The sequence below is a fragment of the Felis catus genome, chromosome D2 (assembly GCF_018350175.1).
Source record: "Felis catus isolate Fca126 chromosome D2, F.catus_Fca126_mat1.0, whole genome shotgun sequence".
In the NCBI taxonomy this organism is placed as follows: Eukaryota; Metazoa; Chordata; class Mammalia; order Carnivora; family Felidae; genus Felis; species Felis catus.
The window spans coordinates 67,794,378-67,813,401 of NC_058378.1; the positions used below are offsets into that span (position 1 = coordinate 67,794,378).

The 19,024-nt window shown below is 38.2% G+C and overlaps 1 protein-coding gene across 1 annotated transcript in view; it reads left to right on the plus strand.

Annotated features, from left to right (window-relative positions):
• The first annotated feature begins 385 nt into the window (after nt 1–385).
• SMC3 (structural maintenance of chromosomes 3) overlaps nt 386–19,024 on the plus strand; it is a 37,337-nt gene continuing 18,698 nt past the window's right edge. The window contains exons 1-11 of the mRNA XM_003994404.6: nt 386–543; nt 1,543–1,618; nt 7,905–7,943; nt 9,564–9,631; nt 11,493–11,564; nt 11,938–12,017; nt 12,286–12,364; nt 15,468–15,585; nt 17,126–17,301; nt 17,943–18,023; nt 18,499–18,663. Coding sequence (XP_003994453.1) covers nt 529–543; nt 1,543–1,618; nt 7,905–7,943; nt 9,564–9,631; nt 11,493–11,564; nt 11,938–12,017; nt 12,286–12,364; nt 15,468–15,585; nt 17,126–17,301; nt 17,943–18,023; nt 18,499–18,663 — 969 coding nt within the window. The 5' untranslated portion in view covers nt 386–528. The remainder of the gene's footprint in view (nt 544–1,542; nt 1,619–7,904; nt 7,944–9,563; nt 9,632–11,492; nt 11,565–11,937; nt 12,018–12,285; nt 12,365–15,467; nt 15,586–17,125; nt 17,302–17,942; nt 18,024–18,498; nt 18,664–19,024) is intronic.

Genomic DNA, 19,024 nt, shown 5'->3' on the forward strand with positions numbered 1-19,024 from the left:
CACGAGTTCAGGACCCTTGCGGCAGCACGGGGGTGCCCACTTTTAAACAGCCCGAGACCACGTGGCCATCGGCAAGCTCCGCTATTGGCCCCCCGACTCTAACACTTGGCTTTGGCGCCGAACCTTTCCCCCCATGTGGGCACAACCATTGGCTCCGCGCTCGGAGGGACTCTGCGCAAATCTCACGATCAAGGCTTTTTCGAGTGAAGGTTCAGACTGATTCTCCGGAAGTGTTCAGCTGAAAATTTAACAATCAAATGAAAGCCACTCAATAGAGCCTTAGAAGGCTTCTTTTGCCAAAAGTAAAGAGAAGACGGGACCCCGGCTCCCCCTACGCTCTGCGGGGACCGCGAGTATGGTTCCGTTCAAGGCGCGGACTCCGCCTCCGCGGGCGCCGCCATTTTGTTTGGCTGGACGGGAGCGAGCGGCGCTTTGGGGGAGGGGTCTCGTAGGCGCCTCATTGGACCCCACGGCAGCGCTGTCGCTTCTCGGTGGGGAGGCCTTCTCCCCGGCGAGGGGCGCGGAACCATGTACATAAAACAGGTGAGGCCTGTGCGTCTCGCCCACTCCCTCGCGGGCCTGTGAGGACAGCTCCGTCTGGCGGGGGTGTCTCGGCTCGACCCGTGGCCTCCCGCCTCCCGGCAGGGTGGACCCAAGACGCGGGCTGCGGGGGAGGGGAGAGGCCCCGCCCCGCCAGCGCGGGGCCGCGGCGCGGGCCTCCCCCGCCGGGCGCCCGTCCGCGGGAGTAGCATCTCCGAGAGGTTTGGAGGGACCGGGCCTTCCCAGTGGGTCGGGGGCGGGCTGGGGGCGGCAGCGGCGGGGCGGGCAAGCTGTGTCGTCCTGCCGGGGCCAGCCCCGCGCGGGCCCTTTGCGCGGGGTGTGTGGAAAGGTGGCCCCCCGGGCCCGGGGGCATCCCTGGGGGGGCTCAGGTTGGGGTGTCAGCTTAGCCCGGGGTCTTTGTCCCCGAATTACAGGAGACGGGAAAGGGACCCTCCTCCTTGCAGAGTATGTAGCGCCGCCTCGTTCACTTGTTTACTTCTGTCAAAATGGTCTTCCCGCGCAAGAGTCCACCCCAAAGATGAACCCATCCGCACTCTTGGAAAAGTTTCTCTGTTGGATGTGTTGGACTCTCAGCACCCCTTTCTTGGAACGTCTGCTCCTCCTGGCCGGTCGGCGTGTCCGAGAGAAGCGCCCACTGCTCCTGGAGTCAGGAAAGCTTGGGGCCGACCGGCCTGCTTGACACACTTTTTCGCTGTAGCTCGGGGATGTTCAGCGTTCCAGCGAACCTTACTTACACAATGTACTTGCTCTTGAGAGTTCCTTAACAGGTGACTTACAACACTGGCCCTGGCTACCGATAAACGCGGACGTTTTAGAAGATTTTTTTAATCGCCACTTTCCAAAATGAATTTTTCTTCTATGAAATGGAAAGTTGTCTCTCTTGCATTAAATGAGAAACCAGAGAGAGAAGTGCCAAGGAAGAATGTTTAGGAGTGTCTTCTGGTAGTGTGTGTTCTCTGAAAAGTATCTTTTATTTATTAGGTTATCATCCAGGGTTTTCGGAGTTACAGAGATCAAACAATTGTAGATCCCTTCAGTTCAAAGCATAATGTTATTGGTAAGTGTTCATGGTTTCCAAGATCAGATTTATTATTTATAGAGCCATCTAAATTCGGTCTATATTTAGGCTTGAGATGGGAATTGGCTTTGAATATTCTGTGAATTTATACATGTTTCTTCTATATGAGATAACTTATGTTTTTTTTTTTTAGTCTGCACTGACGAATTGCTTACTTTATATATTTAAAACGTTTGCACAAGTTACTCATTTGGGTAGCCTGGTAGGTGTGAAAGTGTCTTTTAATAGCTTTACGTTTCTAGTGAATGACACTAAAGTTAGCATTTGAGCTATACTCTTCTTGATATGTCATTTCCCGGTTAAAACGCCCACTGTTGTCTAATTTCAGAGATGACCATTCTTTATTCACAAATTTGATTGTTGTTGGGTTTTTTTCTTTCCTGTCCTAATATTTAAGGTCAGACCATGCAGCGTGGTGGGCAGAGCATAAACTTTGGAGCATAACAGAATGGGTTTCACGCCTCAGTTCTGACACATACTCTTTTTCAAACTTGACTCCTTGAGGGGCTTTAGTTTTCTGATTTGTAATGAAGAGCTAATGATACCTATCTTATAGGGGCTGTTGGGAAAATTAAATGAGAAAGTATACGTATGAGGATAAAGGACTGAAACGATTATTGTCCTGCAGTACAGTATTTGAAGTCTAAAGACTTCAGTTGATAGTGTCCATTTTTTGCTGATACCGCCAGCAAAAGTGTTTTCTGACATTCTGCTGAATTTTTAAAGGCTAGATGAAACAATGTGCTATAAATAGAGTTAAGCTATACATTGTCTTCCTTGAGGGGTATATTGGTATATTAGACTGCTAAGTCCACCATAAAATACAGATTGGGTAGCTTAAAGAGCAGGAATTTATCTTCTCACTGCTCTGGTAGCTCAAATCCACGATCAGGCTGCCAGCATAGTCACGTTCTGGAAGTCGCCATCTTTTTTGTTTGTTTGTTTTTAATGTTTTAATGTTTATTTTTGAGACAGAGACACAGAGTATGAGTGGGGGAAGAGCAGAGAGAGAGGGAGACACAGAATCCAAAGCAGGCTTCGGGCTCTTTGCTGACAGCTCAGAGCCTGACGTGGGGCTCGAACCCGTGACAAGTGAGATCATCACCTGAGCCAAAGTGAGACGCTCAACTGACTGAGCCACCCAGGCATCCCCTGAAAGTCACCATCTTTGTCATCAGGCTCGTGTGACTGTTTGATTATCTCTCCCTCTTCATTAGAGCACAAACTCCATCATGAAGGCCCCACCCTCACAACCTCATTAATCCTGATTACCTCCCAAAGCTCCCCCCCCCCCCCCCCCCCCCCCCGCCAAATACCATAACATTTGGGGTTAGGGCTTCAACATATGAATGAGAGAGTGACACAGTTCATTCTGTGGCATGGGATAAGGTGAGATTTATATAGAGATCAGTAATAGGCAAACACTAAATGCTGATGTTCCCAGAGAATCTACTTTATTTTGAAATAAATAATAAATTTTAAAAATTGAGAGCAAAAGTGTCAACTATACTTTGAAATAAAATTTAAAAATTGAGGCATGGGAATGCAAACTGGTGTAGCCGCTCTGGAAAACAGTGTGGAGGTTCCTCAAAAAATTAGAAATAGATCTACCCTACCACCCAGCAATAGCAGTGCTAGGAATTGACCCAAGGGATACAGGAGTGCTGATGCATAGGGGCAATTGTACCCCAGTGTTTATAGCAGCACTTTCAACAATAGCCAAATTATGGAAAGAGCCTAAATGTCCATCAACTGATAAATGGATAAAAAATTGTGGTTTATATACACAATGGAATACTACGTGGCCATGAGAAAGAATAAAATATGGCCTTTTGTAGCAACGTGGGTGGAACTGGAGAGTGTCATGCTTAGTGAAATAAGCCATACAGAGAAAGACAGATACCATATGTTTTCACTCTTAGGTGGATCCTGAGAAACTTAACAGAAGACCATGGGGGAGGGGAAGGAAAAAAAAAAAAGGAGGAGAAGTTTTTAAGAGACTCTTAAAAACTGAGAACAAACTGAGGGTTGATAGGGGGTGGGTGATGGGTATTGAGGAGGGCACCTGTTGGGATGAGCACTGGGTGTTGTATGGAAACCAATTTGACAATAAATTTCATATTAAAAAAATAAAAAATAAAAATTGAGGCAAAAACAAAACCTGCCCTCAGTACATTAGTTGCAGCCTTGTAGTTGGGAATAAAAAAAACACTTTGGGGGTGCCTAGGTGGCTCAGTCAGTTAAACATCTGACCCTTGGTTTTGGATCATGTCTTGATCTCATGGTTGGAGGTTTCAAGCCCCGCATCGGGCTGTGAGCTAATGGTGCAGAAACCTGTTTGGGATCCTCTCTCCCTCTCTCTCTGTCCCTCCCACCCCCATGCGCATGTGCAAAATAAACTTATAAAAAAAAAAACCACTTTTTACCCTCTGCTGTACCTGTTGAATAGTTAATTTAATTAAAGTGCCACAAGGATAGCCTGATTGTTCTGGTATTTTATTTATATTTTGATTACAAGTGCCTTCTGATTTTCATCAATCAGAAAATCTTTGGAAATGGAAAAAAATGAATAATTACTAGATATCAATTATTTAAAAATTATATATTCTATTAAAATATAATTGCTAGATTTATATTACAGGTTAAACTAGATGAATATCTTAATTAGATCAATGGTATAATTTTATGAGCTGTAGAATGATGACTTTTATTATGATGATTAGATTGTAGAATCTATCAAGTATTTTTGTTTTAGCTGTTAAGAGACCACTGTTTTACTACTTTGTTTACATTAGTATTGTTAACAGTAACAGTTACAGAGTAAATTGTCTAAGTGTTTTTTCTTTTGTTTTAACAAACCTAATATGATTTTACTGCTTAAACATGTTTTTTTTTAAGGTTTTTAAGCTTTTTTAAAAAATTTATTATTTTTTGAGTGAGAGAGAGGGAGAATACCCACATGAGCAGGGGAGGGGCAGAGAGAGGGAGAGGGAAGATCCCAAGCAGGCTCCTCACTGTCAATGCAGAGCCTGACTCAGAGCTCTATCTCAGGAACTGTGAGACCATGCCCTGAGCTGAACTCAGGAGTTGGACACTTAACCAAGTAGGCCACCCAGGCACCCCACTGCTTAAACATGTTTTAAAGACAGGAAAGACCCAAAGTAGTGTAGACTGAGATTGACATTAAAAATATCCTGTGAAAGCATAGTACTTTGATTATTTAATGATTTGACCTTAAAAAAAGATTTGAAGGCAACTATATCTTCTGGTGATCTTCAGTGTTTTAATCTCTTGCTTGAACAGTTGAATGATGTTTGAATTACCAAACATACACCTTTTTAAGGTTACTTTGTCTCTAGCTTTTTAACAAAAGAAATATGTTAATTGTAGAACGTTATGGAAGAGTTTAAAAGCTGAAAGGAAAAAACTAAACTGTAATCCTGCCCAGCAATAGCCATTCTTAATATTAACAGCCTATACTTGTATTAGCCTTGGTTTCCTAGAAAACAGAATCCAAGGCCCACTCAGCAACTAATAAGATTTTAATGGGAAGGTTCAGTCTGAGGGCAAGAGTAAAACGGAAAGTTGGTCATAGCTTTATAAAGAAGGTTCAGCTGGTTTGTGGTCATATTGGATAACTTCCAGACAGACTTTGTGAACCCACCACGCCTGGGAAAGATCAGATTGGAAAGGAATGGAGACGGCTTTGTCTGCTAGTTCCTGTTCTCTGATTGGTCAGAGTTTACTACACAGGGCATTAATTAATTCCTCCATGCTTTTGGATTGTGTTACTCTGGGGACTAACCCCCTAAAGTAGTCAGGGAACTATATAGTGTCTTTTGGATTTTCACAGGTCTGACCTGAGTGCACACCCAGGGTAGGCTGAAACAACCTAAAGGTGATGGAATACTGAATCTCTCCATTGACAGGCAGTTAAGGCTTGGGTTGGGGCAGGTGATTCTGGGGCACATATAAACTGGATCTACCCCCATATGCCTCCAGTCTTTGTGTACATCTACATAAATAAGCCTTTTTTTTAAAGTTTATTTTGAGAGAAAGCACAAGTGAGGGAGGGGCAGGGAGGAAGAGAAAATCCCAAGCAGTCCCTGAGGTGTCAGCACAGAGCCCAACGTGGGGCTTATTCCCATGAACAGTAAGATCATGACCTGAGCCAAAATCAAGAGTCAGGCGCTTAACGGACTGAGCCACCCAGGCTCCCCCTAAGCATTTTAATGTAATTTTTAATTATTTTTTTAATTTTTAAAATATTTTTCATTTATTATTTTTGAGAGACAGAGCATGCGTGGAGGAGGGACAGAGAGAGAGGGAGACACAGAATCCAAAGCAGGCTCCAGGCTCTGAGCTCTCAGCACAAGAGCCCAACGCGGGGCTAGCGGTCAAGAACAGTGAGGTCATGACCTGAGCCAAAGTCAGACACTTAACCAACTGAGCCAGCCAGGTGCCCCTATTTAATTTTTTAAATGTTTTATTTATTTTTGAGAGAGTGCACACAAGAACAGGGAGGGGCAGAGAGAGAGGGAGACCGAGGATGTGAAGTGGGCTCTGTGCTGACAGCAGAGAGCCCGGTGGCTGGAATCCCCAAATTGAACCATGAGGATGATCCTGACCTGAGCTGAAGTTGGACACTCAACCAGCTGAGCTACCCAGGCGCCCCACAATAAGCCTTTTAAAATAAAATAAAAGTCAGCTTGTAGTATAATCTTTTGATAATCTGTTTTTTTCTACTTAAGAATAAGTCTTGGGGCGTCTGGGTGGCTCAGTCGGTTAAGTGTCCGACCTTGGCTCAGGTCATGATCTCGCGGTTCGTGAGTTCAAGCCCCGCGTCAGGCTCTGTGCTGATGGCTCAGAGCCTGGAGCCTGTTTCGGATTCTGTGTCTCCCTCTCTCTCTGACCCTCCCCCGTTCATGCTCTGTCTCTCTCTCTCTCTCTCTCAAAAATAAATAAACGTTAAAATTTTTTTTTTTTTTAAGAATAAGTCTTGAATCTCTTTCCTTATTAAATAGTCAACATCCTTGAAATTGCTTTACAGTGTTCCACTGATGGGTAGGAGTAATTAAAGGGAAATTTAAAGTTTTAAGTTATTTATGAATAGATTACGGTTTTAATTATATGTAATTCTTTGAATGCTAAATTCTTTTTAAACTTTTATTTAGAGATAATTTCAAATTTACAGAAAAGTTGTATAAATAGGAACAGTACAGAGAATACGCTGATCTCCTTTACCCAAATCTACCTGTTAACTTTTTCCTCTTTTGCTTTATCATTTGTACCCACTCTCACACTTTTTTTCTTAGAATAAGTTATGTAGGTCTTTGTCCTTTACCGTTGACTTCAATGTATGCTTTCTAAGAATAGGGATATTCTCTTACATAATCACAGTAGAGTTTGTAAATTTCCGTAAATTTGACATTAATACGATAATCTGCTGTTTATTTTCCAGTTGTACTGATTGACCCCCAAATTTTCTTTATAGTATTTTTTCCTCCAGTACAGGGCCTAATTTAGGGTCAGGTATTGCTTTTGGTGGTCATATCTATTTAGTCTCTTTAATCTGGATCATTTCCATAGCCTTTCTTTGTCTTTTTTAACATTGTTTTTAAAAAATACCACATAAATGATGTGTCCTTCTGAGTATATTATATCTGGAAGTGAATGATGTCTACTTTTTTTGTTGTTGTTTAATTTACTTCTTTTGAGAGAGCATGTACAAGTAGTGGGAGGGTGGCTCGGTTGGTTGAGTGTCCAACTTTGGCTCGGGTCATGATCTCAGTCAGTGAGTTCAAGCCCCTTATCGGGCTCTGTGCTGACAGCTCAGAGCCTGGAACCTGCGTTGAATTCTGTCTCCTCTCTCTGCCCCTCCCCTGCTCGTGCTCTGTCTCTGTCTCAAAAATAAACGAACATTAAAAATTAAAAAAAAATTGCGTGTCCATAGTAATGATTGTAAATTATGAAGACCTAGTAACATATTAGTTATTCCAAATATTATTTGCTAGGAAAAAGCAAAAGAATAAACAATGAAGTAAATTTAAGAAAAAAAAAATACCTGAAGTCTCTACAAAAATTGCATTCATTTGGTGATTAAAGCTGTTTTGTTTATGGATTTCTTTTGTTCACTGTTCTTTGTATTTAATTTCAGATATTAAGATGTTAAGTTAGAAAATTGAATATAAATTTTTTAATACGGTAAAGTTTTAATTTTATTGGTTTTTATAGAAAGTAACATGTACTTTTTGAAATTTTATAGTGGGCAGAAATGGATCTGGAAAAAGTAACTTTTTTTACGGTAAGTGTTGTTTTTTCAATTCTAAATATATTAAGACCTGGGTATCTTCGCGTAGTTTATTTTAAAGATTGGTTTTCTGAGATTATGTCCGTATGAAACTCAAGAAATACTTTTTCGTTCAGGGTTGCAGTTTAGTGTAGGGAGTGTAGAGTATAATGATCTGAGTTCTACTCTATACCTAGTGATTAAGTAGCTGAGAGGTTGGGCAAAACAATCTTTCACGGTACTCTTTGCAATTTAAAAGTGTACTTGACCTGTCTACTTTGATGGGTTATGGGAATCATGAGATAATAATAATGGAAGTGCTTTTTAAACTTGAATGCTGTATGTAAATGTTGCAGATGCATATTTATACAAGTGTAAATGCAACAACATAGTTAATGTTGTTTTGGAAAATGACTCATCTTCTTGTTTCATTATGTATGTATGTAAGTAAATAAGCCTTTCACCCAACATGGGGCTTGAACTCATAATCCCAACCAAGATCAAGAACTGCATGCTCTACTGACTGAGCCAGCCAGGCATCCCTCTGTTTCGTCTTTTAAAAAAATGTTTTCTAAATCATTTTTATGAAAGATAGAGGGGTGTAAAAAATTAGAGACTCAACAAAGATTATTGTCAGTTTGAAGATAGTAAAGAGCTTTGAAAATTCTAAAGATAAAATACATTTAAGTATAATGCCTCTGTTAACAAATCCTTTGGAGAGAGAAAATATCTGAACAGGTTTGAACTATACAAGAAGTAGATTGAAAAAATTTTGAACCTCTTGTTTGAGTAGTGCTTGAGGGAAAGGGGGTGGGGCTTAGCAGGAGCAAAGGTTCTATCCCTCTGTGCTCACAAATCTATAGCCCTTCAGTGGTTGTAATTTGGTGATGATAAGTGAGTGGGATTGGAGTAGAAGTATTTCATAATCTCCAGGCGGATAAAGGCAGTTTGAATCTGTTCCCCTAAGGTGATTATGTGATTATGAAAGATAACCACTCTCCCCTCAACATACACATTCGTACATGCGTACTCAACTCTTGGAATGTCAAAGGTCTCTTGGGTGAACTGGTAACAGGACAGCTGAGTAGAGTTTCATTTCTAGGGCAGGGTGGTCCAGTTAGGTACTTTATATGGAAGCAGCAGTGACTTCTTACAGAAGATAAGAGCAGTGCAAACAGTGCAGTAGAATGTGGGAATCTGAACTGTTTCCCTGTGTTTCCCACTTAGTTTAATTTCTTTTGACAAAACTATCCTGCTAAGGATATGGTAAGAATATGTCCTATTTTGTTAATAAATATTTTGATGTATATTATTTACTTCTAGTGGATAAAAGCAAAGTGTTAATCACTCAGTGTATACTTTGACCAAGAGGTGGATTTTAGTTCTGCTTACCTCTTTTTGTTACCTCAGTGTTCTCTTTTTCTTCCCTTAAATGTTTCAGTGCAAACTTCTTAGTATTTTTCTTGTCATTTCTAAGCTGATTAGTCTAAAATACAAGCAATTTTTTGCATATATGAAATAGATAATCTGTTTTATCTGCCTTGTTCATTACCTGATAGAGGTATGGGAAGTTATAAATTAAGGCATAAAGCTTCTTTGAGACTATACTAATATTTAATGTTTTTGTATTTTTAGCAATTCAGTTCGTTCTTAGTGATGAGTTCAGTCATCTTCGTCCGGAACAGCGATTGGCTTTGTTGCATGTGAGTGAGATTGCCTTTGAGATTGTCAATACATGTTGACATTATGTATTTTTAAAACTATATTGTTAATTCTGGTAAATAAAATCACTTGTTCAAGTTCCAGATCTTTTGTAAACATGATATAATCCCTCTTAGTAAACATGGTACAGTCTCTCTTAAGTGTGTTAATTCTACTATGGAATTTAGCCTACTATATTAATGCATGATAAAGGCCTAATTTTTATGTAAATGGTAATAAAATTGTAGGACTTTCCTATAAATGGGTGTGTCTTCCATGTAAATAGAAATTCTTTTTTAAAAAATTTTTTAGTGTTTATTTTTGAGAGAGAGAGAGCATGAGCAGAGGAGGGGCAGAGAAAGAGGGAGACACAAAATCTGAAGCAGGTTCCAGGCTCTGAGCTGTCAGCGCAGAGCCCAGCACAGGGCTCGGACCCAAAAACCATGAGATCATGACCTGAGCTGATGTTGGACACTCAACTGACTGAGCCACCCAGGCACCCCATAAATACAAATTCTTTATTAAGAGTATGGTCTAGTGATGCTCTGGAAACAGGCTTGCTGAAGAGAAAAGAGTTTGAAATTGGGAATTAGGAACTTTGAGACTCAGAACCAGAAGTTAATTGGGAGCATAGAGAAGGAACCATTACAAACTAAACATAACATGTTATAATTTTATCCATATTTGTAACTCAAATGGTCACATCATTTCCCAATATGAAAGATAAGTGTATTTATAGTAATGAAAATTATTAGAATTTTTCATTGGATCATTATGAATAATGAACTAAAGAAATTTTAGGATAAAAAATGATAAAAGGCTATAACAAAATAATAAATTTATTGTCAGTTTGAATATGACATAGTTTTAAAATGAGAAAGTGAGATTCCTTAGTGTATCTTAACAGAGTCTCTCACACTTAGGAAGGTGGTTTATTTTGTTTTCTTACCATTATCAACTAGTTGCCTATAGAAAAAATTTTTTTTACGTTTCTAGGATAGGCATTGAAAGAATAACTTCTTTAGGTATCATTCTTTATTATAGTGAATCACTGTGTAATAACAGTTTCTAGAATCTGGAAATTATCTGAACTTGGTAAAGGAGTGGCAGCATCATAAATTGGTGTATATGTGACATATATTAACTGTGTGTGTTTTCATAGCAGATTTAAAATTATATAGGATATAGCAAATTTAAACAAGTAAATAAAAATAAATAATTAGTTTTAAAAGCCAGGGCAGCTGGGTGGCTGAGTCGGTAAGCATCCAACCTTGGATTTCAGCTTAGGTGATGATCTTTGGTTTGTGAGATCGAGCCCTCCGTTGGGCTCCACGCTGGCAGTGTGGAGTCTACTTGGGATTCTCTCTCCTCTCTGCCCCTCCCCTGCTCTCTTGTACACCTGCGCTTTTTGTCTCTCTCAACAATAAATAAATAAACTTAAAAATTAAAAAAAGCCGAGTTCCAGTAATTATATGATTTGTTAGGGTTCCTTTCCAGCATTAAGTGAGTCTGTAAGAGAAAAGCCTCAAAGTGTTGTTGATATTAGCAAAGAAGTAGAATTAGGTGGGCATGGGGTCTTATGTTCTAATAAAGTGGTTTTCAGAACAAGACCTAAGTACATCTGACTTTGATGTCTCTTGGATAGTTTTCATTTTTTTAGTCAGAATCTAAAGCCATTTGGTTGACAAGTATTGTTATCCTCATCCAGTGTCTTTGCTCTAGGATATACACTAGCCCAATAGAAATTTTTTTCCATTGAATTAGGCTTATTGCCAACGCACTTTAAAGGCGTTTAAAGAAAAAATAAAAAAAAGAATATGAAAATACCACTTAAATGACAATTTTATTTTTTACATGTTTTAGGAGGGTACTGGTCCTCGTGTTATTTCTGCTTTCGTGGAGATTATTTTTGATAATTCAGACAACCGGTTGCCAGTGAGTAATGGCTTTTTTTTTTCTAGTCACAATTTTGAGAATTTTATTGATGCAGCTGATTTTTTTCCCAACCTTTGAAACATTCATAACTGTATTAAATACAATTCTTATAATTTAGTTTATGTTAAAATACCTATATGGTTTACATATTCATTTTGTCCTAAAATTATAATGAGCATTCTAGCAAATAGGGTGTGTAAGTTGTTTGAAAAAATATCTTTGTCATAAGAATTGATATTCATAGCAAATCTTTAGTGAGAATTGAAATTTCAAAATAAGTGTTATGGTTACAGACTCTAGAATGACCTTATTAACTGAAAAGTTTTCCATTTTTACTATGAAATTAACTTCAGGCTTTTACATTCTTTCTTAGATTGATAAAGAAGAAGTTTCACTTCGAAGAGTTATTGGTGCCAAAAAGGATCAGTATTTCTTAGACAAGAAAATGGTCACGTAAGCAATTTCTTTACATTTATAATTTCTTTATGAAAGAGTAAAAGTATTTTACTTAACTCCTATATGGGTTATATATGCCTCGTGGTCAACAAACCAAAATTTAGAGCATTAACAGAAGAATCAAGATTCTCTGAGGCCAGTAGAATAAATGGTTTCATGACTATTCTACACTCCCTCCTGTTCCTTAACCCAGCAGTTACCCTTCATTTTTTTGCTTATTATTGGGCGATTGATCTGAAAAAATATTTTCAATGTTTATTAACAGGAAAAATGATGTGATGAATCTCCTTGAAAGTGCTGGTTTTTCTCGAAGCAATCCTTATTATATTGTAAAACAAGGAAAGGTAAAAATATTGTATGTCCTTTTTTTATAGAATGTTTTCTGAGTATATTCACTTGAATGATGAATTTGCTTATAGATTCTAGTGGTTAAGTTGAAGCAAAAATGGACCTTACTGTCTCTTGTTTTCATTGATTTATTTTGTATAGATATTAGTATTACCTTTTATGTGGCCATAAAATTACAAAGTAGATCCACTGTGTAATGGGATTCAATTTTTTCAGCAGTTAGTGGATGTTGTTTTCGTTGTGACCTGTATCACTTAATAAGGTGTCCTATACTGGAAGACATTTTGGTTTGTGAAATTCACAATGGAAATATTTAAGAATATTGTAGAAATTCTTTAAAAATAGCATTTGAAAAAAATTACTTCCTAAAAGTAATACTCTGTTATTTAATATATCACAGAGTTAAAATGGTGGAAAGCTTACATTGCCAGAAATCTACCATAATGCTGTATATTGTTTTTGCTTGTAGAGATTATATTCTTTATAGTTTTTAGTAGTTGCATACTTCAGCTGATTATTGTTTCCTCATATACTTTAAATTTTATCTAAGATAACTTCTTTTTCTTAGAACATACCCTGCATTGTTCACATAGTTTGCTGTAGTGTTTTTTTGGACTAGGGGAAAGTTCTTTTTAAATGTCCACTTATTTCATATTGGAGACATTTTTAGATATGTGTCAAAAACTTAGCATTCTGAACTGATTAGGAAGAGTACGTATGGTGTTTCACATTTGGGAAATGCAGAGCAAGTTTTTGAAGACCATCTTTAGAAGCAAGGAATTTTTTTAAAAGGAGGCTGATTACGGGGTGACTGGGTGGCGCAGTAGGTTAAGTGTCTGACTGCGGCTCAGGTCAAGATCTCATAGCTCGTGGGGTCAAGCCTCGCATTGGGGTCTGTGCTGACAGCTCAGCGCCTGGAGCCTGCTTTGGATTCTGTGTCTCCTTCTGTCTCTTCCCCTCGCCCACTCACATTCTGTCTCTAACCCAAAAAATAAAAAAATTTAAAGAGGCTGATTACGAAAGACTAATTAATCTGAGTCTTCCCTGCAAACATACAGCATAGGCCCCTATACTTTCAGTTTCTATTCATGTCATTTCATATTAAGCCATCCATAAGTTACTTCATCTAAAAGAATGTTGCCTTCACCCCAGTGAAGACACTTCACTTTTTTCTAATTTGATTTTTTTCATAATAATTATACTGTATTGGTATACTTATTTCTTCTTCCATTAGAATGTAAGTTCCATGAGGGCAAGACTTTGTTTTGTTCATTGCTCTTTTCCCAGTGCCCAGCAGAGTGGCATATATGTTGTAAACATTTATTAAATATTTTTGAAGTGAGCAACTTGAATGAACATAATTGGGGTAACCAGTGATAAGGATCTGAAAGGAGATTCTTTGATGTCTATACTTTTGATAGACCACATTTTTCCCAGAGTTGATTTCTGTCTTTATGTGAAAGTGTTAGAGTAACTTCACTTTTTTAATGCCATGACAGCATTTTTTGCATTTAGTGGCTAACTTTATTTTTATGAATATGTTAAACTCACGCTTGTTGTTTAAAGTTGCATGGCACTTAGTTTTTACCACTCTGTGTTTTTTTGCCGTATATTTAAAATTTTTTTTTGATGTTTGTTTGTTTTTGAGAGAGAGAAAGAGAGCATAAGCAGGGCAGGGTCTGAGAGAAGGGGACAGAGGATCCAAAGCAGGCTCTGTGCCGACAGCAGTGAGTCCGATGTGGGGCTCGAACTCATAAACTGAGAGATCATGACCTCAGCTGAAGTTGGATGCTCAACCGACTAAGCCACCCAGGTGCCCCACCATATATTTTTAAATAAGATTTTTAAAATGCTTTTGCTTGTTTTATTTAATGTTAGTTACTACCTGTGATAGACAGTTATTTTTACCTATCTATATTTAAAGAATACCATTTTGGGGGCACTCATCTGGCTCAGTTGGTAGACCATTCAACTCCTGATCTTGGGGGCATAGAGCGTACTTAAAAAATAATAGTAATAATGGGGCACCTCGGTGGCTCAGTCAGTTAAGCATGTGACCAGCTCAGGTCATGAACTCACAGTTTGTGGGTTTGAGCCCCACATTGGGCTCTGTGCTGACAGCTCAGAGCCTGGAGCCTGCTTCAGATTCTGTCTCCCTCTCTCTCTGCCCCTCCCCTAGCTCACGCTCTGTTTCTGTCTCTTAAAAATAAACAAACATTAAAAATTTTTTTTAAATAGTAATAATAATAAAGCATACCATTTTTGCTATACTTTTAATAGTATCATAACTTTTTAAAAATGTAGAGTGATAGTTTCCCCTTGTAAAAATACTGTTCTTTTAGAACAGAGTTCATCTTTTTTTTTTTTTTTAATGTTTATTTATTTTTGAGAGAATGCATGCAAGCGAAGTAGGGTCAGGAGGAGAGGGGAACAGAGGATTGGAAGCGAGCTCTGTGCTGACAGCAGAGAGAGCCCGATGTAGGGCTCGAACTCGCAAACCTTGAAATCGTGACCTAAGCCAAAGTTGGATGCCTAACCAACTGAGCCATCTGGGCACCCCTGGAGTTCATCTTTTATATTTCATCATATTGACTGAGGAAAAATGGTGATGTAATGTTCTTCCTTCGTTTTTGTTTTTGTTGTTTTGTTTTTACAAAGTTTATTTTGAGAGAGGCAGCACGAGTAGGGGAGGGGCAGAGAGAGAAGGAGAGAGGGAGAATCCCAAACAGGCTTCAGGAAGCTAGCACTCAGAGCCCAATGTGGGGCTCAAACCCACAAAACCGCGAGGTCAGAACCTGAGCCAAAATCAAGAGTCGGATGCTTAACTGACTGAGCCACCCAGGAGCCACATTTTTCCTTCATTTTTAATTTAGAGAGTCTTATTCATAAATTAGACTTATGAATGTATCAATCCTATTTGGATTTTTATTTAATAAATTTTATTTAAATGAGATAGAGGTCTGTAAGTAAATGCACTGTACGAATTGCATTATTGAAGTTATGCTCTACTTAAAACCTAGCATGTGATTACTCTTTCAAAGTAGAGTTCTTAAAGAACAGTCTATAGCTACGTAATAATTATTTTTCTAAAATTTTTAGATCAACCAGATGGCCACAGCACCAGATTCTCAGAGACTAAAACTATTAAGAGAAGTAGCTGGTACTAGAGTGTATGATGAACGAAAGGAAGAAAGCATATCTTTAATGAAAGAAACAGGTAAAATGAATGTGATTCTGCCTTATTTGTGTTGTGAATTACATATTCATTGTGCTGTGATGGTTGAGGGGAGTTCAATCTGTTCTCAAGAGTATACTGTTTGATAGTTTGCCTGTGTACTGAATGGAGAGAAAATTAGTTTGAGACATTTTAAGGTTTGAGATTTCCAGTGATTTCTCTCTTTAAATAAAGAATTACTGTTAGATAATGCTGCCTTTATAGGTCAACTGTTTTGTGCCTCTAACGTCCTCATTGTTAGTGAGGATAACAGATTTGGATGTAAACCTCAGAAAGCATTTCTGGAAGTATCAGCTGGCATTAGGTTTTAAGTTGTTCAGGAGCAAGTAAATGGAAAACTTTAAGAATTTTCCTTAGTACATTATGATGGAAACCCTTCTTTGCTTTTCAATTGCTATGGTTTGTCATTCCATAAATAGTCCTGAGTTCAAAATCTGACTAATAATTAACTGACGATGTGACTTTAGACTTGATCTCTCTGGTCTAAAGCTTCTCCATCTGTAAAATTCTTTTTCATAGTTTATGGTGATAAATAGAGGAGCAAAATAGTACCATGATTGGAATATAGTAGGTGTTCAATATACAGCAGCTGTGGATAATGCTATTATAGTAAAAGTTGAGAATCAGTGACATCAATGATGTTATGGTTTTTAATTTTGTAATGTTGTGGGAAGACACAGTTGCCTTTAAAGGATGTTTAAACAGAGGCCTTACTACATGTATTGTAAGAATTAGTAAACACTAGTTTGGAAAGATATATGCCCCCGTATGTATGTGCATTGCAGCATTATTTACAGTAGCCAAGATGCGGAAGCAGCATAAGTGTCCATCAGATGAATGTTTAAAGATGTGGTATATGCATACAAGGGAATATTACTCCATTTTTTAAAAAATGAGATCTTACCATTTGTGACAACACGGATGAACTTAGAGGGTATCATGCTGAGTGAAATGAGTCGGACAGAAAGGCATATACCACATGATTTCACATATATACAGGATCTAAAAAAAACAGCAAGCAAAATAGAAACAGACTCATAAATATAGAGAACAAACTGGTGGTTGCCAAGGTGGTGGTGCAGGGGGAAGATGGTTGAAACAGATGAAAGGGATTAGGAGGAAAAACTTCCAGTTATAAAATAAGTCACAGAGATGAAAAATATAGTATAGGGAATATAGTCCATGATATTGTAATAATGTTGTATGGTGACAGATGGTAACTAGACTTATCACGGTGAGCATTGTGTAATGTATAAAATTATGAAATCACTATTGTGCACTTGAAATTAACATAACATTGTATGTCAACTAAAATAAAAAGCTTTAAAGTGTCACCATGTGTAACTGTTCTCTGATGCTTTTCATAATGAAAAGCATCGTGTCATTTTAGTTTTAGATTTGGTTACCACATACTTTCAAATAATGCTATAGTTCTTAAGGTTAATTTTAACTCATGGTATATTTGAGAAGATATTACATCAAAATTTCATTCAACTTCTTCACTCCTCTCTCATTTTTTAAGAGGGCAAACGCGAAAAAATCAATGAGTTGTTAAAATACATTGAAGAGAGATTACATACCTTAGAAGAAGAAAAGGAAGAACTGGCTCAATATCAGAAGTGGGATAAAATGAGACGAGCCCTGGAATATACCATTTACAATCAGGAACTTAATGAGACTCGTGCTAAACTTGATGAGGTAAAATACTTTTGTCACTTAAATTCATGAGTGATTTTATTTGAATGAGTAAGTTAAGCTCATGCTATATTTATACTTTTCAATGGTTTTTAAATAGGAACTTAAAAATTTTTAAATCTTAATAAATTCATTGGTCAGTGAATTTGTTCTTTTAATTATTCCAAGGAAAATGCCTAGGTCTGTGTGGTCCTTGCTGTAGTTGCATCTGAAATATAATCAGGTGATGATGCAAGACAAACCAAAATGAGGGCAGCCACCTTTAAAAGCTTCATGAAGAAGGGGTGCCTAGCTGGCTCAGTCAGTGGAGAGTGGGACTCCTGATCTTGGAGTTCATGTTGTGAGTTTGAGCCCCATGTTGTGGGTAGGATTTACTTGATAATAAAAAGAAAAAGCCTCATGAATTTTTTTGTTGGCTTTTTAAAATGTATTTTGTAAATAGTATTGCTGATATTTTGTCCAAAAATTGCTTTAGGTAATACTTAAAGGACTTTTTACTTAAAACCACTAAAAATTATTTTGTAAAAACTCTTTAAGTGAATGATTTTATTTTAGAAGATATTTTAAAATTTTACTATTATGTTGTGAAGTATGAAACAAATATAAAATGAGTTAGAAATTATAGCTTTTTTTTCTTCCCCCAGCTTTCTGCTAAGCGAGAGACTAGTGGGGAAAAATCCAGACAATTAAGAGATGCCCAGCAGGATGCGAGAGATAAAATGGAGGTAAGATTATAAACAAGGCTTAGGTTAGCTTATATTTTTCGACCACAGTAAACCCCCTTTTGTACCAGAATTATGAAATGGTTTAAAAAAAAAAAACCAAAAAGTTAAAGGGGTACGTGGGTGGCTCAGTTGGTTAAGCATCTAACTTCAGCTCAGGTCATGATCTCATGGCTCATGAGTTTGAGCTCCACATCAAGTTCTGTGCTGACAGCCTGGAGCCTGCTTCAGATTCTGTCTCTCCCTCTCTCTCTGCCCCTCCCCCGCTCAAGTTCTGTCTCTCTAAACATTAAACAAAATTAACAGAATTATGAAATGGTAACTTGAAGTGAATGTCATTGAGATTGAGTATTGGAAAGACAGAATAGTACTGAAAGTGTAATTGAAAGAAAAAGAAGGGATAGAACTAATGGTGTCCAAACTCTGCTGTTGTACTTTCAATTGTCTGACTCATTTCTATTTGATACTTTTTGATTAGGATATTGAACGTCAAGTTAGAGAGCTGAAAACAAAAATTTCAGCTATGAAAGAAGAAAAGGAGCAGCTCAGTGCTGAAAGACAAGAACAAATTAAGCAGAGGACTAAGTTGGAGCTGAAAGCCAAGGACTTACAAGATGAATTGGCTGGCAATAGTGAACAAAGGGTGAGTTAAAATACTAAAAATGAAAGACATAAACATTCAGTTGAATAGGAATTACAGAAGACCATCCTTTCTGTGACAAGGATGTATGCTTAAATTTTTGTAAAAGATCTGGCACATTAAAATAATTTCTACTCAAGTGGCAACTCTGTACTGTCTCCTTGTTTCTTTCATTTAAAAATTAGCTTTGTGGGGGGCGCCTGGGTGGCTCAGTCGGTTAAGCATCCGACTTCGGCTCAGGTCACGATCTCGCAGTCTGTGGGTTCGAGCCCTGCGTCGGGCTCTGGGCTGATGGCTCAGAGCCTGGAGCCTGCTTCCGATTCTGTGTCTCCCTCTCTCTCTGACCCTCCCCCATTCATGCTCT